General features: G+C 43.2%; 1 protein-coding gene across 2 annotated transcripts in view; it reads right to left on the bottom strand.

Moving 5' to 3' along the window:
* CDH20 (cadherin 20) overlaps positions 1–23,745 on the bottom strand; it is a 57,361-nt gene that overhangs the window by 15,690 nt on the left and 17,926 nt on the right. For both annotated transcript variants that reach the window (XM_066626173.1, XM_066626174.1), the window contains 4 exons: positions 19,261–19,428; positions 15,445–15,632; positions 10,240–10,493; positions 2,518–2,654 (listed from right to left, as the gene is read on the bottom strand). In XM_066626173.1, coding sequence (XP_066482270.1) covers positions 2,518–2,654; positions 10,240–10,493; positions 15,445–15,632; positions 19,261–19,428 — 747 coding nt within the window. The remainder of the gene's footprint in view (positions 1–2,517; positions 2,655–10,239; positions 10,494–15,444; positions 15,633–19,260; positions 19,429–23,745) is intronic.

The raw sequence follows: 23,745 nt of genomic DNA on the forward strand, positions 1-23,745 counted from the left end.
CACTGAGCTCATTAGCAATTCCCTGAGCCCTAGAGTCCGCCCTGATAATGCTGCTTTCAACTCTGATAAGCCCTGCAATATACAGAGCATCTGTTTCAGCTACTAATAGTTCTTGGAGAGGGAAAGGGAGAGAGACTTCGTGCAAGTGCTTATCTGAACTGAATTTAAAAAAATAAAAAAGGAAAAAAGAACTTCATGATAATTCCCCTGAATGCTAATGATTTGAGTAAACAAGTCCTCACATTTCATTTGCAGACTCCCCCAGGAGCGTAAAAATTAAATGCTAGTTTCATCCCCACAATCAAACACAAAATGTGGCTTTCCACTGTGGTGCATGTAAATATGCATGTCATATGGCTGGTGTAGATTTAAGATTTAAGATCTGAGCTGCAGTCAACTGACTGAGAGGCAATTGTGGAATGTTTGTTTTAAAGCCTGGTGAAAATCGGAACCCTATTAATGTTATTCATGGTTGGGGGTGGAGCCAATGCAGTTGAGGTGGGAGAGGGAATTTTTTTCCCAGAAGTTGTGTACTACCTCCTTAAGAGGCAAGTGCAGGAGGCCTCAGGAGTAGTTAGGCCATGTAAGTGAACAAAAAAAAGAATTTCATTTTGGTAGCAGTCATCTTTGTGATTGATTGAACCTGCATGAGTGTTGGCCTGTCCATGAAGTTGTTGCCTCTGCCATCCACTACCTCTCTTGATCCTGCTCCCAACCCCATACTCTGGGTTTGAAAAGGAAGAAACAGTGGAAAACGACATATGGAGGAGAGGAAAGTGGTGGGCTAGAGTGTCTCCAGTCCACCTCTCTCTTCTCCTCCATCTTTCCTCTTCCAGTCCATTCCCCTCTTGCTTCTCAAATCCAGGGAGCAAAGGAGAACAGTCAGCAGCAGTACCTTTTTGTGCCTATTTGTGCACCATCAGGCAGTGATGGGCAGCCAGGGTAGGCAGGTAGGAAGAGCCTCACCTAACTCAGCAAGTAAAAAAAAGCGTAAAGGACTGAAAAAAGTTTTAAAAAGTACTTTTCGCCTTTCCGAAGCTGCTCCTTTCTGCTCATCCATTTAAAGTAGCACACACACAAACACAGAGGGAACAAGGAGAGCTACCAATCAGCTCAGTCACTATGGTGGCTTGCAAGGGACGAAACAGGCAGGGACACCTGTGCAATTAAAACCACCGGGGAGCGCTACCTTCACTTGCCTATTAATAAAAAAAGACACTGCTTGTGTCAACAGTCTCTGGGGAGGAAGAGTTGCCTCCAGTAGGTTAGGCTGAAACTATGTGTGTCTTCCAATTAAAAAAAAATAAAGGCTGGGTGACTGTCTTCCAATCAAAAAATAGCAGGACACTCCTGCATCAGTAAGCTGACAGGCAGCCCAATCCTGAGCTTCCCGGAGCTCCCGGACCGGAGAGAGAGATAATCTTCCAGAGACTGATCTTTATTTTTTGGGGGGGGGGGGGTGGTGGAGTGAGAGAGTGTGTTTCAGAAACTGAGCATAAAAGCGGGGGAGAGTGAGTGTGTATTGCCTTCCCAGACCTGGACTTCACTGCATGTCACTGCCACCAGGTAAGGAAGGCAGCATTTGGTGTTCTTGCCTGAGACACAGGAACATCTTTCACCAGACCTGAATTTCCTAGAGCCCGAATGCACTTAGACTCAGAGAGACCAGTAATCAGAGACAGTCCTTCAGTCAGTTTTCCTTGCGATTTCTCCAGTCTGACTTGAGCATTTCTGAGTGAGTTGCTAACAATATGGTAAATGGTAAAATTATTAGAAACAGTTGTGTTTGCACTGCTCTTCTCTTACATACAACAAAAAGGAAATGGAAGCCAGCTAATGCATGCATTATAAAATTAGAAAGCAACAATCTTCTGTTAAACTGATCTCTTTCCTTTCTGCTTCTTCTTCCTTTTTTCATGCATGGATGTAAAAGCAAATGCAAGATGCAAATATAATATTTCAAAATCATTTCACATCTAGGAATACAACAAAGTGCCTTTCAGCCCCTTAAAAACTACTAATTTATTTCCACTAATTTAAGTCCGCATACACTTTTGTGGACTGCAGTTCGTGGAAACTTATGCTGAATTAAACATTAATCTGTAAAGGTTATAAGCCATGCCATTGTTGTTTGCTGTTACAGACAAACAACAATCCTATGCAGGTTAACTCAGACATAAGCCCCCTGCATTCAATGGAGTTTATTCCTAGGTAAATGTCCATATTTGCTTAAGGTGACTACCCTATGGAAGGAATAAACGTATGCATATAAGTAGCACAATAAAAAAAAAATAACACGAAGAGGATTGGCGGGTTATATGGGAAAGTAACAGAGATTGAGAATGTGCTTATATTATTTAATATTGCTGTTTAATATCAACAAAGCATCAATAAAACCAATAAAGGGTGTTGGGGAAAGCCAGTGTTCCCATCTGCACCAGCACAAGTTGAAACAAATCTGTCAACAGTGGTTGTGATATCTTCCTCAATTTTATCCACAAATTTTGTTTGCCTTACTTAGCTCCATGGCCAGCACAGTGATATTGTGCCACGAAATGTCTTCACGATCAAGAGGTCTTGCAGTCATCAAAGCACCCGTTGCAATGTCAACATAGAAAAACCGTCCAGGATCACTGCTTCTATCAATGGAATATCTGTAAAGGCATACATTGAGAAGGCATTATGTTGAGGGAACTGCACCAATAAAAGAAGATTTCAAGGTTCATGCAAATCAATATTTTGTAGTTCTTTGGTTTGCTTCTGGCTCAGACATCAACCTTTAAAAGTGGTTTGGTAACTGACTCAACCACTGCAATTCCAAAATAGTCTTTTTACAGGGGCATCCCATTCATAAGGTGAGGTGAGATAGGCTGCATCAGCAGCAGATTGAACAGGGGGTGAGAGGAAATTTTGGGGTACCCTTCACTCAGTCAGCCATTGCCACCGCTTCCCTCCAACCTGTCGTAGATGCAACCTGCATTGATCAGCTTTCCATCTGCAGAAAACGAGCAGAAAGTGGATCACCCCCCTCTTTCTCTTGCACCAGGTGTAGTTTCTTCAGACACTGAAGTGCAGGACTTCTGGTTTGATATATGAAGAAGCTCCTTCATTCACATGGTCCTTTTGAATCAGGCCAGAAAACCTACACTGCTGCAGTTGAAGAAACCACACAAGGGCAATACTAAGTGGCTGGGTTTTTTGTTTTGTAGGGACAGCGGGAACAAGGCTGCATCATGCAGTGTTTCAGGTTGGTCTGCCGCTGCACAACACTACCTTTCAAGATGGTTTAAAGGTTATTAAGACAATATACGTAAACCTGTCCAAGTGCTTAGGAAAAGTGCTGTATAAGTATTAATACAGTGTGCATGCCATAATTTGGTGGTTAAGAGCATAAATTATGAGCAAAGAAATCCTTGCTACAATCTCAACTCACAGAGAGCCAGATCCTAAAGGGCTCGCGCCAGCCCGCCCCTGGCTTGCACTGTTGCAAATAAGCCATATGGCACACCTGAGCCAGTTAACACTGGCCCAGATGCCGCCCAGAGCTCCATGTGAGCGCTGGGTTGTGGAACACTGAGTTGGGGTGGGGAGAGAGGTGGTTGGGGGCAGGAGAAGGGCGGGGGTAGGCATGACAGAAGGAGGGAGCAGGGTGGGAAGGTGTAGAGATGGTGGAGGACGCTGCCACCATAACCTATCCCACCTCCTGGTCCGAGAGAACTGACACGGGTCTCATCAAATTTGTGCCCGCTCAATAGCGGGTGCAGATCTGAGGAGATCCGTCAGGGTTGCCTGATTGCTACAAGAGGTAAGGAAGCGTAAGCTCCCTTACCCCAAGTAGCCCCGGCACTGCTTCCCAGCCTCATGGGACCACCATTTTGGCACCACTGCAGCCCTGGGTGATGGGAAGCTCAGGATTGGGCTGTGAGTAGCCTTGGTGAAATCATGCTGTTCCAGAACCACCTTTCAGAGCGCGATACCACAGTCTTTCGAGACTGAAGGTTGCCAATAATATGGGGATCTTAACACTATGACATTGTTACAAGGATTACTGAGAAAACAGAGATGCAGAGAACAGAGAAAAGACTGCAGAAAGTGTATATTTAGGTAGCAAAGAGCAGATACGGTCCACAACATTGTAAAGGGACTTGTAGGGGAAGAAATAACTTCATTTTGTATTACAATAAGAAGCAGGACAAAGAAAACAACCATTGTTCTCCCTCCCTTTTAAAATGAACATGTTTCCTAGAATGCTAGATTTATTAAGGAAATTGGAAAAAAAGCTTTGTAAGATTGTGAAATATTGAACTTTCTTGCAAAGGCCCATTAAAAATTCATCCTCTGACAGTTTAAGGCTAACTTGTATCTGAAATTGAATATGGCCTTGTGATTAGTGGCGCAGCATTAATCATTGGTGTCATGCATCACAGGTGGAGGCTTTGTACAGCATTTTCTGCACGTTTGCCTATTATTAATAACTGGTCCTCAGCACTGAAGTCTCCTGAACTGTTTACATAATCTCCCTTAGTCATTCTGAATTAATCAGGCCATGCTTTTAGCAATCAGCATCTCTCAATGTGGGCAGTCCAGATGTCAAGGAAGCTAGGAATAAGAGGATTTGAGAGTTTCTTTTATGTCCAGTAAGCATTTTCGGAAACATGTCCTGGCTTTCTAAAATTGAATTGTCTAATGTAACATAGCCATTTTTTAATTAAAAAAAAAAATCAGTGGAAGTCCCAAAACATTTTCTGGTGGAATTATTGTTATTACTGCAAAGTTCCTATATACATCACCAAATAACCTCCATTATAATTCAGCATTACAAATGATATACAGTTGTATAAATGTGTTGATTTCACTAATATACTTGGCATATCACTCAAAATACTGTGATCTGTTAAGATTAGAAAAGTACATACACTAATAGCGCAATCCTATTGTAGTGCTGGTGCTGTGCAGTAAAGCACATTTTGACACCCTTAATAGTAAGCTGTGTTGGTGGGAAGTCCTGTGTCATCCCATGGGTGCTGCATCCTGGCCACTGCCTGCTGGGGCAGGTAAGTGCTGTGCCAGGTTGCGGTGAAGCAGGTAGAGGAAATTCCAGGGATTGGGAGGTGTTTTGGGGTGACTAGAGGGTGGGGAGGGGGCCGGGACGGTGGTGCAGGCCTCTGCCGCATCCTAACTCCTGTCCTGGGTCTGAAAGCCCCACAAGGGGATACTCAGTTCTGCACCATAAATACTGCTGACACAGATCCAAATAGCCCCATTGTGCAGACTAGGGCTTGACATAGGGTAAGAGAACAAGGAGATCACCCATCTGCACAAATCCAGCACTGGATACAGCATGGGCCCAGCTGCCCCGCTTTGCCAGTGTTGGATAGGATTGGGCCATGAGACTGCAGTCCTATAAATATTTAGCTGGGAGTAAGTCTTAATGAACTCAGTGAGACTTATCTGAGTAGACATGCTTAGGATTGCTGTCGAGCACTGATAACACTGCATTCAGTTAAAAGGAGATGCTTGAATAAAACTGGTCAGTTCGTTCCATAAACCTGGTACTCTTCATTTTGGCATGAATGTGTTAAGGAACTGCTAATTTGTGAACAGCGAGCAAGAATCTGGGAACCTGATGGAATTGTTAACACATAAAACCAAGTGTGTAGCTGGGGTTGTACAATGACTTTGGATTCAAAGGCAAACATTAACTACTGGTGGGAATCATAGTTCCCACACGCTTTGAGTGCAAAAGATCAGGTCAGTCACTTGTATCTCCAAGTACTGTTGGAACCGAAATTCTGCAGGGCTCTTTCAGTACAGATAGTACTAGATAAGTCCGTGGTTTGATTCAGTATAAGACAGCTTCATTTTGTGCTTTTGAAGGTGATGGTGTGAATGGAAATTGCAAAAAGGGGTATAGACGTGTCCTCTTATCCATGGATACAGGCAAATGCCTCCCTCCCACCCCCCCCCCCTTTGGAGAGTTCTCTAAGCCTAGCAGAAGCCACAGATTTCTTCCACAGTCTCTGCACCTTGGGTCCATGGGGCCTCCCTGTGTGCACGCCTCCAGAGGTTCCTGAGCCCAGCAGGAGCTGTCCATTCACAGCCTCTGCCAAGCTCAGACCGAGTCCTAGAGCTGAGAAAGTCACTTCCGGTTTCTCCATGAAAGGCATTAAAGGCATTAAAATTAAAGGCATTTTAATGCCTATAAGGCATTAAAAACGTCATTTCAGGTTTCACAAAGAAACCGAAAGCGACTTTCTCAGCTCTAGGGCTCAGTCCGAGCCTGGCAGAGGCCGTGGATGGAAAGATTCTGCTGGGCTCTGAGGAACCTCTGGAGGCACACACACAGGGAGGCCCCGCGGACCCAAGCTGCAGATAACCGAATCAACAGATATGGGATTTGAGGAGATAGGGGCTCCGTGTAATTTTTAGTCTAGGAAAAACACATACTGCTGATGGGAAAATACCTTTATAATATGCAACTAGCAATTACCGCACACACCTGCCTATAATTCAATCGCACACATAAGTCAAAGGCAGGTTTTGAGCAAAAAAATCATGAAATGTTCTGTGATAAGTCAGGGGTTAAACGTAGGGAGGGGGTGTTTGACTATAGTTTTGTCTGATTTCACCTGGGCAAGATCCTGAAAAATAACCTACTAGTAACTTACCTAAGAACAGTACAGTCTCTAATTTATTAAAAATATAGTAAAAGATCCTAAGATAAATTTTTATTCATTAACTTTTAAAATTCAGGTCTTCATAAACTTTTTGTAAAAACTATCAGAGTAAGTGCACTGTAAACAACATACTAGTAGAACCATTAATGAAATCCTTCTTTAAGGTGCCTGGTGAGTTAAGCCAGAGGCTCTGCATATAACACACAATTTATAACATATAACTGGGAGTGTGCAATTCAATTCACAGCAGAGAAGCAAGCAACAAGGAATGAACCTGAGCAAGTGCAGCTGCACATAGTTGCAACCCTGTTTACTCAGAAGTAGACCTATTGCTTTCCATGTGTGTTATTCTTAAGTAATGGTGCACTGAATTGTAGCCTGGGATTTTGTTTCAAATGGAAATGAGGATTCCATCCTGGTGTTTAAAAAAAACAGACCTCTGCAAAATGCAAGCATTTGCAAAATGGAATGAGGCTTTCGCAGCTCTGCTAAAGAGAAGGAGGCCTGCTTGATTTCAACGGGAGCCTTGATCATGGCTTACTTTTTACTGGGGGGGTAAACTTGGGGGGTTAAAATTCTTTGAAAAAGACTTGCCAGGAATGTTCTGAGGCAGCAGCAAAAAGGAAAAAAAGAGGCATTTGCCTTCTCCAAACTAGAAGGGAGATGAAGGTGCTTATGGGAGTTGTAAGGAGGCTTTGTGAGAAGTACAGTGCTGCATTTCCACAGCAGCAACCCTCACTCAGACTACAATTCCCATAAGTGCCTTCACTTCTCTTCCTGTTTGGAGAAGAAGCTAAACTGCCTCTGAATACTGTAATTACTAGTACAAATTATCGTTTTTTCTCCACCCCGTGTCCTGCTTCTCAGCCCAGTCCCACCCCTACTTAACCAGACAGTCGCTAAGCTTCCCAGAGGCCCCTGCCTCAGCCACTATATTGACCCGTGTATAAGTCGACCCAGATTTCCAGACTCAATTATTGGGCAAAAATTTTTCAACTTATAGGCAAGTATATGTGGTAATCACTTTCTACGTTTTTGCTTTCTTGTCAACCTTTCTTTTTAAGCAAGAACTGCATTTATTTATTTAAATCATTTATAATTTGCCTTTCCTAATTCAATCACTCAAGGCAGCTTACAACATTTTAAATAAAGCAAATTAATAGTGCAGTAATAAAAGTAATAAAACAGTACAGAATTAAAACAACGAATAGTGCTATCCTATATATGTCTACTCAGGCATAAGTCCTATTGTGTTCAGTGGGGCTTGCTCCCAGGAAAGTAAGTACAGAATTGCAGCCTAAACTATAAAAGTTAGAAAAATAGCAGAGCATAACAAAAAAAACCCTATACAGCAAATCAAATCAAAGTCTCAGTGGAACAGTGGAACCTCTTGAGTCTCTCTCTTAAGTCTTCCCCCCTCCCCAAATACCAGTGGAGAAAGTGAAGCCATGATCTTCATCAGGAGTAAATTCCATAGGTCAGGTACCACAACAGAGAAAGTTCTGCCACAAGTTGCTACCAGGGTGGGGATACCCACAATGGAGACTCGGTTAATGGCCTTTTGAGGTGGACAGAACCAATCAGAGAGAGAGAGAGAGAGAGAGAGAGAGAGAGAGAGAGAGACTTTCAGGTATTTCAGACCCAAACCATTAAGAGCACTTTGAACTGTGCTCATAAATGCTCAGGCAACCAGTGCTGATAGTGAAACAGGGATGTGACATAACCTCAGTTAATAAAGTGGCAGTTGTATTCTATATCAATTGCAGTTTCTAAACAATCTATAGGCAGACCACAAAGTGTGCATTGCAACAGTTCAATTTCAATGTCATCAGTGCACGAGTAAATACAGTACAACCAAGCCCCACTGTGGCTTGGCCTCAGGAATAATCTCCCCACCAGGAAGTTACCAGCAGAGCCAGAATAAAGGTAGAATTTCAAGGGTAGGATTTATTCCTGGTCACAGCAGAAGGTAGAATTTATCCCTGGTCACCAACATTGCCCTCCTGCTCCATCCTCCGGCATGAGGACAGGTGACATCATTGTGAGGGAGGCTTTCCACTTGCCCCTCAGAGTTGCAGGTGGAAAGCCTCCCTTTCAATAATGTCACCTGCATGCTTTGGGTCTCATGCCGTTCTGTAGATCCTTCAGATCTGTAAATCAGATCTTCGGGAAAAGGCTCGTGGTAAAGCTGCTGGTTGGTCATTCCTTTGTTAGGTGAATTACTGGTGAAAAGTCTAGGATAGCAAGTTTTCCTAGTGGAAGTTAATGGCAAGAATATGGTCTCCTGATGCTTGAGAATCCCTCTGTTTTTGAATGAGATATTTATGAGCTCTTGGAAAAGGTGACACCCCTTAGCTGCACAGGTCTATATGTGAGAGAAACAGGAGCAGGCAGTTTTGAAGACACAGAAACAGAGAGGGAGAGGGAAAGCTGTGAATTGGCAGAACATGGTATGCAGGATCTCTCTCTGGGGAACTGATAAAAGAGATCTGGCACCCTGTAGGTGAGCCTCTTTGCCTCCACATATATTTTTAAATAAAGCAAATATTACAAAGACATAGTAAGTCTCCAGCATGGTCTCATCTAAAGAAAACCCAGCGTGATAGATGCTCGGGAAGGTGACAGCACATTTCTGTGCTTGCCAGAGAAGAAAGAAGTTCCATCCTTTTCCGGCTTGCAAGGAAAACATCCCTGTTTTCTCTACTATCTTCTATTAAGCTTTAAAGAAGCAGCAGAAAGGCATGCAAACTTGCACACACACCTCTCTGCTACTCTGAGTTTTAACAGCAAAAAGACTTTTTCCAAAGTCTTCTGCTTCCAAGATGAGACACTATGGGGAAGATGGGGAGATGTGCAAAAAGGGAGAACATCTCTGTATTTCTCTGCTTATATCACAGAATAAACCTTTTTTCATGGAATAAATTAATACATAGTTATGATTCAATTTATTTTTGAAACTACCAGATAGGTTTGCTCTAAGTAGTGCTTTAGTTTCAAGAGTATAACACTTTTCCATTTTCAAACCACAACACGTAGTAGCCGTTGTTAGGAAAATATAATTCCTCCTCCTGCCCACAGAAAACATGTCCATGGTAGTTGGGAACATTGCATAGAATGTGGTTACAGACACTTACTGGAAAGTGCCTGTGCTTATAATGGTGAATGATACAACTACTACCCCTGCTGCCAATTCCCATTTTAATTTGGGAACTTTAAAGAATCATTTCTAAAAGTGTATCTGCATCTGTGGTGCTGCATCTGCTATGTTTACCATATAAATGTTTTCCTTTATCCTGACATTGAAACTGAAGAGTGAGTCTGCCCAACAATGGCCTCATGCTGTCTGTGTAAGCTGGTGCACCCTGAATGTGATGCTGAGCTCATTCTTGGCTCTGAAACAAAGTTCAGGTGGATGGAGGTTCTGACTTCACAAAATGGCCCAACCGGCTGTCATCGAAGCATTTCTTTGGAAAGTTTGAATCAGTGTTCAAATCATCTCATCCAAGTAACAACAGGATGTAGATGTTAACACAGTGGATATTAGAGAGATTGAAAAAAGAACCTGATTGAGTTGTTGGTCACATCAGGGTCCTTGGCATAAATCATTTGAATGGTGGTCCCAATGTCCACATCTTCAGGTACCTCCACAAAATAAAAGCTAGGCTCAAACACTGGGGGCTCATCCACATCCTCCACACTGATGTGCACAGTTGCAGTGTCACGAAACGGGCCTAGGTTCAGGAAGCGCATTTCCAGGTGAGGATTGGCACCTTCGACTTTTAAAGTGTAGGTTTTCTTGCTCTCGAAGCTCAAGGGCTAAAGAAGGAGAAAGTAATAAGAGAGTATTGCCTAAACTTTATGAAATTACACCACTGGACTAGTATAATCCAGCTCCCCTAAAATAAAACATATTCCATTTAAAACTGTATCACTGAATTATACAAATAAGCTGGGTAAACATGATAGCCACAGCATTAGCGCCTTCTCTTCCCTTTACTAGTTAGGTGAGCCTGAAAGTATTATAACCACCCAATGGTCAGTAACTAGAGGGCAGTGGAGGTCGTCTAAGCCAGGGGTGTCAAACTTGTTTCAAACAGTGGGCTAAATAGCTTTCAGGGCACTTTCTGAGGGCTGGAAATAATGTCATTAAGCAGGAAGTGATGACATTAAGTAGATGATGGCCAGAAATAAGCACTTTGTTCTCACATAGAAGCTCATTAGCTGCTAAAAACAGAAGCAAAAATGTTAAAATCTTGATATTTTCAAGCTCAATTATCACATGGGCTGCCCTTTCAGCAGCATTGCTTCTGTCACAGCGTCACCATAGCTCATAGCAGCTGAGAAGTGGTCTGAGAAGTGATGCCTTGGCAGAAGTGGTGGCCTGCGTCAGGGGTGTCCAGAGTTTTTGGCAGGAGGGCCGCATCATCTCTCTGATACTGTGTTGGGGGCCGGGGGAAAAAAGAATTCATTTACATTTGAAATTTGAATAAATTTACATAAGTTTACATAAATTAATATACTAGAAATGGAACTTATATGAATGAATGAAGGTCTTGCAATAGCTCAAGGTCTATAAAAGGCCTTGCACAAAGCAAGGCTGGTCTTTCCTTTGCTGCCACTACTGCATCACAGATGTGAAACAGCAAGCAGTGGAGGGAGCCCTCATCCCACAGCTAACGCGAGAGGTCAAACAGTCGCCCTCACGCTGAGAGCAGTTGTGTCGGGCCATTGTGGGCTCCAGCAAGTTTCCGGAGGGCCAGAGTTTCATTGGAGACTGGGGTCTCCCTGAGGGCCGCATTGGTAGTCTTCGAGGGCCGCGAGTGGCCCCAGGGTTGGGGTTTGGGCACCGCTGGCCTGCGTGATAATTGGGCTCTGTCAGCACTTCAGTAGTGTCTCCTTATGTCACCCCTCTTGGTCTGCTCCTTCCCCCATAGCGTTCCTTGCCTTTGGAGATCTCCTTCTATCTCTTCCTCCCAAAGTCTCAGCAGAAGCAGCACTGCTGAAAGAGTGGAACTGAACTTCCTAATCATGGGGGCCAAATAAAGAGCTTCCGGGGGTTGCACCTGGGCTGTTCAACTTATGTTTGGCACCCCTGGTCTAAGCAATCACATAGATTTGCAAAACCTGCGGCAAAGTCTTGTATTTCTGAATAACTAGTTGACCAGAATGTATACAGGGATGCATACTCAAAGAAACATCTCATTGAAAGGAATGCATATGGATAGACAACATGCATGTTTGGTTCACATCCAATTTATGTCTGCAATTCCTGATCTAACAGGTGACATATATGTTGAAACTTGTCTCCTTTGGGACATCTGCTATTAATGAATGCATGTGTGAGCAAAGTGTGACAGTTTATAAGAACATCTGAACAGCTATTGTGAATGAATAACGTATACCAGTGAACTACAGAAAAGGTTAAGAGTATGAGCCATGAGCTAGAAGTCCCTGGATAAAATCAGAGCTCAGCCATGAGCTCACTGAATGGCTTCAGTCAAGCCCTTGTGTTTTACCTTAACCACCATCACCTGTAATATGATTATATTAACTAATCTAGCAGCATTCTTGCAAAGAATTACTGAGATAATGTAAGTTAAATACTTTGCACACTTAGGATATACTTTGGGCACTGAGAAGAAGTGTTGTGGAAGTACCGCACGTTGTTATAATTTAAATGGGCATATTCCAGCTATGGTTAAGCACTATTAATTCCATTCATTTCAATGGGAAACAGTTAAGCACATGCTTAACTATTTCACTAAAATCAATGAGACTCAAATATACTCCACTTTCACTGTCTTATATGCCCTTTATTATTATAGCTGAAACTTTAGAGAGGGGCTTTATTGCAAAGCAAATGTGATACAAAGAAGCACCATGCTGACATCCCCCTTTTGTAGATGGAAGTTTTGTTCCATGCTGAGTTTTCATGACCCTTTGCTGGTGTATTTTACATAGGAAGGAAATCAATGCATAAAATTGTACTGCAGTGATACTTAATGTGTGCTTTAACTGTGTAACAATAAAATGATAATTGAAAAGAAACAGTGACAACAGCAAAGCAAGGCATGGGAATGACCAAAGAACTTTCATAAAAGTGGATGTGAAAATAGTTGCAAGGGGTCTTACAGAACATTTTGAGACCTCCTGCTGATAATTTAATTTCCAACAACACAATGGTTCTAAACTCTTTACTCTTACATAATGGAAAGTTTAATGCTGAATATTAGCAATGGAATCCTTTTAATTGGCTCAGTTCTTGATCAAAGCAAAATGAGCACTCCTTGAAGCAGCTGTCTCAGTTTTGGGAACTAAGACTGTATTGGAAGATGTTCATTTTCTGAACTGGAATTTTTGACTCAATACAGTGGCTTGTATTTACTTTCATTTTTAGCATATGCATTCATTAGTAAGAACTATTTTTAGCACAGCATGATATGTTAACCCATATTATTCCCACTGAGGAATGTTTTGTGTGTTCAGGAGCAGCAAACCCAGGTTTGCCAGTGAACAGTCAACAGGAAGCCATTGTCATCCAGTCATTTTCTCATGACTACTATGCTAATAAGATGCATACATTTGCAGCAATACATTTGACACCTTCATTGCTTTACATTGTTAGCTAGTCACATAAAGCACTGGACACATTCATCTAAACATGTAGTAGCCTTGATCCAAGGTAAATTTAGGTGTGACTAACTGTCCAATCATATTCCCCATTGTTGGGACCAATGCAAAGATTGCTGACGGAGCACATGTGCATCCATCGGAGGTGGGGGGCAATCAGACAGCCAGCAGGAGGTAAACAAAATATATATTTTCAACCCATATTAACCCATATGTTTTACCCAAAATAAAAATATTTTTTACTTTCCCCCCAGTAGGCTGCCCAATCACCTATGCATCTCCTCAAAGGTAGGTATAGAGGGCTGTCATAGTGTGTGTGTGTGTGGGGGGGGCACAGCCTAACCCATGTCCTTTCTGGACATGAAATATATGTTCTGTCACAAGCCTGTAGAGATGTCTAGTATGTGTGAGAGTGCAGGCACCAACTCAGAACATGGAAACAAATACCTCAGCCAAGTAAACTGCTCTGATAATCCGTCAAATAGGACTAGCGGACTTAAATGTCACTCACATATGCAGCACTAAAAAACAGCAGTTCATAGCTGCCCATTTCAAAACAGCATCACTTAGCCTACTGAGCATCGATGGGTTTTCAAGTTGCAAGATAAAAACAAGTTTTTATGGGTTTACAGTTAACTGTATGGCTCACTCTAGATTACTTTATTGGCCACTAGAGTGAGAAATGTGGATGCAGTTCAAATGCAGATACTGAATAAGTTGGTTACCCCGTAGGACAATTAAATTACAAGGTTATTTAAAAGGTGGCGTTGCACACTGAGATGGTTTGTGTTGAAACAGTGGTAGAAATGCTTACTTTTATGATAACATAATTCTCTTTTAGAGTAGTTTAGAGCATGCAGTTAATTTGCATATCTTTGCATAAATGTTACAGGGCAGTTATAAAATGAAGAGTATTATTCAGTTATAGACAGTAGGAGAGACAGTACAGTAACCACTCTGACAGTTCTCTAGATTGCCTTACATTGTAATCCTATGCATGTTTACTCAGATGCAAGTCCCATTGTGTTCAATTAGTCTTATGTCCAGGAAACTCTATAAGATTGCAGCCTTGCTGCCCAATTCTATTCCAATCACCTCTGGGTTTCCTTGAACATAAGTCAACCATTTTGTTGGAGTACGTCCAAGGAGAGAAAAGAGCCAGAGAAGTTTCAAAAATAGGGAACAAAATCTGGAACATGCTGGTTTTGCCAGATCCACCACCTCCCTCCCCCCACCCTTCCCACCTGTAACATGCGCCACCAGCAACTTAACGGTACCAACAGAGGACTCTGGAGCTGTTCCTGTTTGCACCACATTACTGCCAATTTACAGCAGCAACCCAGAAGAGAGCAATGGTGGCCTGACTTTTGTGCCACCATAAAGGACCTTGCTCTGCTGGAATGCTAGTTCTGGCAGTGCGAGCCCCCTACTGGGACCAAGTGATGTAGAATGCCCTCCTTATTAATGCCCAGATCACAGCTCACTGTGCTTTGGTTCATGATCTAAAAGTGAGTCACAACTCACACTTTGGAAACTGCTGGCTTAAGCTGATTGGATGGATATTTTAGTGAATTGCTGTTTTAATCTTGTGCATTTTACACAATGCTGGAAAGCAGTACAGTTGTGCGCTGCTTAATGACAGGAATGTGGACTGGTATCCCTGTCATCAGGTGGGGTTTGATTCTATGTGAAGCCTCCGAAGGCAAGGGGATGCTCTGTTTCCCTCACCTCTGGAGGCTTTTCTGAGCCTCCCAGAGGCAGTGTGTGTCTGTGCACTGCCTCTGGGAGGCTCAGAATGCTGGAATTGCGCAAGAGACATGACTTCCAGTTTCCTCTGGGAAACTGGACATCACATCTCTCGTGCGATTGGGGTCTTCTGAGTCTCACAGAGGCAACGTGCTGATGCATGCTGCCTTGGGAGGCTCAGAAGAGCCTCCAGAGGTGAGGGGAGTGGAGCTCCCCTCAGTTTCAGAGGTTTGGGAGGTACGACCTCCTGACCAACAGTGGCTGTTGCATATATGACCTGTCGCTGGCTGGAAGGTTGTTAAGGGGTGCACGCCTGTATATAAAGTAATAAAGGTAATAAAAATACAGACAAAAACAAGTTCTTTGTCGCTGAGGAATATAAACTTCTTACCTTTCTCACTGTGATGATGCCGACTTGGGAATTAGGATCAGTGGTGATATCAAAGGCATCCAGCCCATCTCCATCTACAAAGCTGTATTTCATTTCAGCATTAATGCCTTCATCCAAATCTTTAGCAAGAACACGTCCCACAGTAGAGCTGACTGGAGCGGACTCCAATACACTCATCTGATAATGTTCTGAGTAAAAGAAGTTAATGGGGAAAGAAAAAAAAATGACTGGGACTAAATAAATTAATTAATAAGGGAATTGAGTCAGCCAAAATTAAGCACTTTCAAGTCCCACATTGAATTCAATAGGAGAGTTGTACCAATTATATTATTAGACCTTTGAAGTGCTCAAATCTGGTTGGACCTAAATAACAACAACAACAACAACTTTATTTTTACCCCGCCTTTCTCCCCGAAGGGACTCAAGGCAGCTTACAACAGGTTAAAACAGATTAAAAACATAATTTAAAAACAGATAAAAGCATATTAACACATATCATAAAAACAGTAGTCAGATAAAAAGTAATAAAAAGGTAAAAAGAGCATAGAGCAGCAAGTCATAAATTAATTAATTAATTATTAATTATTTATAAATTAATAATTTAATATATAATTAAATCAAAAAGCTTGCAGATATGAAATACATCAACCACTATTGAAAAGTCCATAGAGACTCAAATCTGAAACTCCTTTATCCTGGCTAGGAAAGCTTAGAGTTTGATCCAGTTGAGAAAGCCCAAACAAATAGAAATCTTCTTTGCCAAGTTTCAATAAGCTTCCCAGCATTTTGGAGGCATATTCAAATGGTTTTCATCAAAGCATCTGTGCTTCCTGTGGCAACTTGAAATGAAATGAGAGCAAAACCGGTGCATAACTTATTTGCTTTAACAGCGGGCCTGGGGAAAGACAAATCTACAGTGTTAAAAGTCCTCCTTGACCCATCTGAATGCACTGTAGTTTGAAATGATTCATTTTTCTACCATCTCTTGCTATGTGAATTCTTGACTCAAGAGTCTGCACCATTTATCGTCTTCATACACTGAGAATGGTACGACTGATTGTCGTCGGTTCTTGGAGGATGAAGAGCAGGGAGAAAATAGCAGGGTATGATAATTTTACTGAAAGGTAAACTACAGTGAACATTTTGGAAAAGTCAGATTGGTAATGCTGTGAACAATTGAAACCACAGACACGGAAAAGATGAATGATGTGGTAGTGGATTTTAAACTTTGGGAGACTTGGAGGCCAATCCTAAACAGTATGCACCAGCTCATCGCTGTAAAGCCCTTAGCACCAGCCCAGCGCCAGAGCTAGCCCAGCCCCAGCCAGCAATGGGCTAGCACCAGTAGAAAGCCGGTGCTCTGCTGTTCGGTGGTTGCCAGGTGGTGGAAAGGTAGGTGGTAGCATGGGAAGGGCAAGGAGGAGGCGTTTCTGGGTGGGGAGAGGTGGGGGATGGTGGGGAGAGGGTGGGGAGGAGGTATGCCAGCGAGGGAGTGGGGCAGTAGGAGGGTGGGATTGGTGGAGCTCAGCTCCATTGGATCCTGAGCTCTGTGTCAGACCTTGTGGTTCAACATGAAGCCTCTTGATTCTGCACCAGTCCAAGGGCTGCTGAAGAATTGAATAGCCCCATTGCAGGGCTACTTTTCTCACCTCCCTTCTCCCAAGGAGCTGCCAGCGGTTGCCCAGTGCGCTTAGGTACCGGGGCAGCCATTTTCTCCACTGCAGTAGCCCCGCATGCCAGGCAGTTTAGGATTGGTTTTTGGGTTGCAATCCTAAACACACCTACCTGGAAGTAAGCTCCATATAACACAATGGGACTTACTTCTGAATAGACATGTCTAGGATTGTGCTGTTGAGAAAATAGACTTAAAGTTTATTCCCAGCTGATATAAAGCTTATTCCCAATGGACGTCACAGAGCTCTCCTTGAAAATCACAATAGTCCTGGTGGCCAGTTCTGCCATTACTGGACCAGATCAAATAGTTCACATGATAAAGCTTGAAAACAGCCCTTTCCACAATCCTTTTTTCTGCTAAATAATCAAGCAATAACCAATAATATCATTCTCTTCTAGTTTATTGTCTACTGCAGGGGCTCCCAAAGTGTGCATGGTGATGCCTTAGGGCAGGGGTGCTCACACTTTTTTGGCTCAGAACTACTTTGAAACCCAGCAAGGCCCGGAGATCTACCAGAGTTTTTTTTACAATGTTCGCGCCATCATAACATATAACATTGATGTGTACAATGTATGTTGGTGTACCTTGAGCCCCACTGAGTATAACAGGACTTACTCCTGAGTAGACATGCCTAGGATTAGGCTGTGAGGCTGCAATCCTAGCCACACTTACCTGGGAGTAAGCCCCATTGAGTACAATGGGCCTTACTCCTGGCGTTTCCTCCCAGAGGCACCTGAAGGGGAGGATCGGCACTCCGCAATCTACTCATTTTGCTTCGCGATCTACCGGTAGATCGCGATCCACCTATTGCGCACCCCTGCCTTAGGGCATTGTGGCACACTCAAAGGGGTGCAGTGGGATGTCTCCAATGACCCATCCTATCTGTTCTCTGGATGCCACCATCTTGGATCATGCAAAATCTTGTGAGGGCCATGATGATGGTACCCAAATCTCATGAGGTTTGGTGCTGCGACCTTAGATCTCACAAAATCTCATGAGATTTTGGCACCATCATCTTAGATCTCATGAGATTTTGCGAGCTCCAAGATGGCGGTGTCTGGCTCAGCTGGGAAGAAGGGGTTGTGGGGTTGTGACCCAGGTAAGTCTGGGAACCACTGGTCTACCATGCCTCCCTTCTCAAAACACTATCCATCAATCCCTCCTGCCCTTTGACCCCAACTTTCTGGAGTATATTTGCTTAATTCTCTTGCTGTTGAATTTCTTTTCAATCCTTTCTTGACCTCTCTACAAACTGGCTTCCTTTCTTTGCACTGCACTGACACAGCCCTCACCAAAATCTCTATCAGTATTTAATTTTATTTGAGAGATTTATATTCCTCCTTTCCCATGCCATAGCAAAAGCCCAAGGACACTTACAAAGCTCCATAGAAGAGTACAAATGAGTTTATCACAATAATTGTTCTACAGGCAGCTTGTAGAACCCTTCTCTTCCTCTCTGAGGCTCCTGACGTGGTCGAAAACTGTGCTTCTGGTTTGCCGGAAGCACAGCTTAAAGCATCGGACAACCTTCAGGAGGCTTCTCTGACATGTTCGGAGTTGCACAAGGCACCGTATGCTGCAGGTAAGTGGGGGGTGGATTTGCATGCATGGGGGCAGCAGCATCCTGCAGGGGGGTGCTATAGTGGGCCTTTGCCCCGGGGTGTGGGGCTGGGGAGGTCCACTACTGTTCTCCTTCAGCTCTTCTACCGTCATCTGTCCAATGTTATTCTGCTCTCGCATGACTCCATTCTTTCCCTTTGCCTTTCCATGCCTAGAACTCCTTTTTACAATACGGTACTTACATGATACCACCACACTCCCTTCCTTCAAATCTTCCCTCAAAAGCCATCTATTTCATGAAGATGTTGGCACAGCCTCTTAGCTTTCACCCCCTTTCAAACCAAGCCTAAGATGTGTGACAAAACAGAATTCATATTCTCCCCCAGGTTCCCTTCACCTTTATCTACTGCCCATTATGTATCCCCTGTGTAAAATTTTTAGATTATAAGCTCCTTGGAGGTGGTAATCTTCTTCTTCCTTGGTGAAGTGCTATGCACGCTGATGGCATGATAAAGTAATAATAAATTTATCATTTCTTCTCACTTTGATAACATCCCAGAGATCTGCACACAAATACTTACTCTGTGGAAATCTGGGTGGATTGTCATTGACATCAGAGAGTGAGATGTTGACCGTGGTTGTGCCAGCTAATCCTCCCAGCTGTCCACCCATATCTTTGGCTTGGATAATCACCTCATAATATTCTTTTGCTTCTCTGTCCATATTCATTAATGCAGTCCTAATTAAGCCTATGAAAATGGCAGGGGGAAAAATGAAAGCAAAAATGACATTTCAGGTGATCAACATGGACAAAGTAACAAATTATTAATTTATTTGAAAATTAAAAAAACAAAACAAAAACAGTGTCTTCGAAATATCCAAGAAAGATCTACCCCTGCTCTTTTCAAACGGAGGATAGACTGTGCTCTCAGGACTTTGTGGCCTCAATGCTGATGCTCTCCTCCAAGGATGTCAGTGAAATTGCTCGTGATTCATTGAAGAAAGTACTATGAAAGGTTCACATAGGAGTTAGTGAAAGAAGAATTGTCCCCTGTTCTCCCATTTGCTTCTTACAAAGATTCTACTAGAGAAGAGTTTATTCTCTTATTTATTAGCACTTCAAGCCTGAGTAATCCAAATCTGTGGGGGAGGGGGGGAGGCAATTTCAGGTTCACTCGTCAGAACATAGTTGTTTATTTTTGAGGCTATTTCAGTCAAGCTATAGGGAATGCAAAAGAAAACATTAAAAATGACATTTTCCTCTAAAAGTGAGTAGTAGCTGTTATTTCCGCAATCTCCTCACATTTTGGTATCTAAAATTTCATTTTTACTGAGATTTCAGTAACATGAATTTAAAAATAAAATTAGTTGATCAGTTCATTATTTAAAGGCAGTTGATCAATGAATTAAAATTCTCTGATTAGTGGGCAGACATCATAATAATAATAATAATAATAATAATAATAATAATAATAATAATAATAATAATAATAATAATAATAAACAGGTATTTATATACCGCATTTCATGGTCTTTATTCAAGACTTTATTCAAGGCGGTTTACATAGGCAGGCTTTACTTAAATCCCTTATTAAATAGGGATTTTTACAATTTCAAAGAAGGTTCTTTCTTTCAAGAACCACTACTTTCAAGGTGTTTCATTCCGATCTGGCTTCACATTCTGGCCTCCATCCTCCCACGCTCAGAGCAGATGGAATTGCTCAGCTTCAGTTTGTCAGCTGCTCCAAGGTCGCACGGTGCCGGTGGCCTCGAACTGGCGACCTTGTAGATGTTATCTTCAGGCAGACGGAGGCTCTACCCTCTAGACCAGACCTCCTGCCCATAGTAATTACTTTTTGTAACCATGTTAACTTTAGAGATTCTGATTTTCTCCTTCCTATGTGCATTTTTCTGTTTAAATAAATACATCTGTTAGCCTTTAAGGCACTACAAAACTCTTTATTATCGTTTGCTGTCCCAAATAGGTAGCAGGTTTTACAGAACAACCCCAACCAATTGAGAGGTAAGGGAATAAGCATTGAGGAGGAGGCCTCTGTGACTGCCCCCCCAACTGCTGGATGCAGTGTGCACCCCAATGGTGCAGTTGCATAGGTGCTGGAAAGTTGGTTAGGATTGAACTGTTAGTATATTATGGCCAAATCCACACACACAAAAAGGCGATGACTGTTATGTTCATGTTCAAGTTATTGTGCAATTATACCAATTGTGCATGCAAAGAGCAACAATGATTCAGAACTGCATTACACAGCTTTGAGTGATGTCTGTACTCATGAATTGGGAACATGACGCACTATCCAGCTGAGTGCAAGTAACAACACACGTGATGTACAATAGTTATTTGGACTTGCTTTGCAAAAACTGCATATCTACCTTTGCAGACACGTGCTGCGAAGAAGTGATGCCAGCAGGTGGTGAAATAGAAATCATCATGGAAACAGAGGCAGGATTCTCTTATTCCCACCATCCAGAACAGGGAAGTCCATTTTTCAGTCAGAGAGCTTTACTGATACAGAACATGAGGTGGCAGCAGGCTTTCTCAGATAAAGCCTGCCAAGACCTTCCTGGTGCAATGGTTATTTTTGCTAACTACTATTGCTCCTTCCTGAAAAAGTGTGCCTCCTTCCAGGGCTAAACTGCTCTGCACTTTTAGCTAATACTTTATTATCTCTGTCTCTCACTCTCAGACCCCCGGTAGAATAGATAATCTCTTTACAGTATTTTTATAACTTAGCTTTCAACCAATGTGTTCTCTCTCTCTCTCTCTCTCTCTCTCTCTCTCTGGGAAAGGCTTTCAGATTCCTTACACTATGTCCAGCAAACCTGAGACACAAGCAACACAGAAACATAACCAAAAGTATGGTGTTTGACTTTTAGTGGGCACAAAATCTGTGGTTGTGATGAAACAATAGTTGTGTTGTCCATTACAAGCACACAAAAAGAAAGTATACTATACAATCCATCACAAGCTTATGCAAACAAAACAAAAACAGATCTGAAATAACTCACCTAGAGCTATAAGAACTTTTCTATTCACAATTTTTTACTTCCAGCCCTTTGCAGCTTCAGATAAAATGTGTTGTGCACTTTCAACTACCTTCTGGCACAATCCTACTCACCGGTGAAGTGAGGGGTGGATGGGATGGGGGCAATGGGATTGGGCCCTAAAGGGGGGTGGGATCAGCAGTGCTGGCACAGCTGTATCCTATCCCCCCTCCTAGGCCAGATCCACCAACATGGATCCACTTGGACTTGCACTGGTGATTTAGCAGGCATAGGTCTGAGTAGAGCAATTGCCATGACTGGGGCTTTCTCCAGGACAAGGAAACCTCCAGACTGCAAAATTCCCTACGGGATACAGCACAAGCCATGCTGGCTCCACTGCATCAGTGTGGGGGAATTTCAATAGGATTGAGGCTGCCCAACTTAAACGTCTGTGGACGTCTGTGGACTTTATGTCTTCTTTGAACTGATGTGTTCTTATTATTACTGTCTCATTGTAACCTGACAGCTGAGAGACCATTCTCACTCTCTTTTAGCCTCACATCAACATGTAAGGGAGGTTAAGCCAAGTGAGCAACCAAAGGTGACGCTGGCCAAGTATGGACTTTAAGCCATTTCTGCCCAATGTTGCATATACACAGCAGGGACCAAATGTGTACATTTAACCTGGGCTGCCCCTGACCAAACTCCAAACCATAGCTGCAATGTTGCACTATATGTTTGCTAGTCCCTTCAGCTGAAATTTATCTGGAAGCAACAATTACATCATCACGCTATTGTTCCTTGTGGAAAACTAAGAGCAAACTGACAACCATGTGAGTGAAAGGTGGTTTTGCAGCTTTATGCACTTCTGAATAATGCTGGTTTCTGGAATTCTATCTGTTTAGCTTTAACCCTTGGTACAGGACCAGAGTGTGCTTGTAGGTCTGGTTGATGATCTTCACTTAGAGCCCAATCCTATCCAACTTTCCAGCATCAGTATAGCTTCAACGAAGGCTTGAGGTAAGGGAACAAATGTTCCTATAACTTGAGGAGGCCTCTGTGACTGCCTCCTCACCACAGGAAGCCGTGCACACCCCACGGACACAGCTGCATGGACACTGGAAAACTGGATAGGATTGGGCTCTTAGGGCACAATCCAAACCTGCACTGGAGCAGGCAAGCCAGGAGGCTTGTGCTGCATCCAAAGCAGGTTTGTGGGGTGCAGCGACTCAGCCATGGGCAAGGGGAAGCTCTTCCCCTTACCCGTGGGTAAGGGCTGCTCGCCCCAATGGGTCTCCTCGGACCTGTGCTACCTTCGGAGGTGGCACAAGTCCGAGAAGAGCGGAGTGGCATGAAACCACTCCGCTCTCCCCAGGGACAGGGGTTGGGATCTGGCATAACTGCTAGGTCCCAGCCCCGCCCCCGGCTTCCCATGCGCCTGCCCCGGACCGCCCTCCCTCCACCCAGAAACACCCCCACCCCCTCCCTACGCCCTCCCACACCTACCTTTGCCACTTGCATTGGCACAAGAACGCCAACACAAGCGGTGGTGCAGGAGCCGCCGTGGAGGCTTCTGCCTGCCTCCGTGCGTCGGCGCAGCTCCCAGGTTTATGGCACGTTTGTGACCCTCCAGGGGCTCCTATACCGGCATAACTGCCGGTTAGGATTGCGCCCTTAGTGAGTGACAGGGCAGTTGTACTTTGTTGAGCCTTTTAAAAAATCTTTCTGTTCCCTTTGACAGCATTGGCCAAGTGGTACTGTTGACACATATATGGTGGCTCTGCTAATTTCTAGCAGGAAGACCCTGAGAAGTGGTGATGGTTAGTTGCTCATCATTTCCCTGGAACTGCCCATGTAGGGAAAAAGAAAGTAGAACTAGAGCTCACCTGTAAGTAATACTTATTCATCATATGCAATCAAACTGATAACTTTCTGCAAGCCTATGTCTTTAAGAATGCGTCTTGCAATTGTCTGTAACAGAGTTTGTAATATACATACTAACATTTTGGCAAAAAAGGTGATTCAGAAGACTGTGTTGCTTTGCACCCACATAAAGCTTTTTT

Source organism: Tiliqua scincoides, chromosome 4 (assembly GCF_035046505.1).
Source record: "Tiliqua scincoides isolate rTilSci1 chromosome 4, rTilSci1.hap2, whole genome shotgun sequence".
NCBI classification, from domain to species: domain Eukaryota; kingdom Metazoa; phylum Chordata; class Lepidosauria; order Squamata; family Scincidae; genus Tiliqua; species Tiliqua scincoides.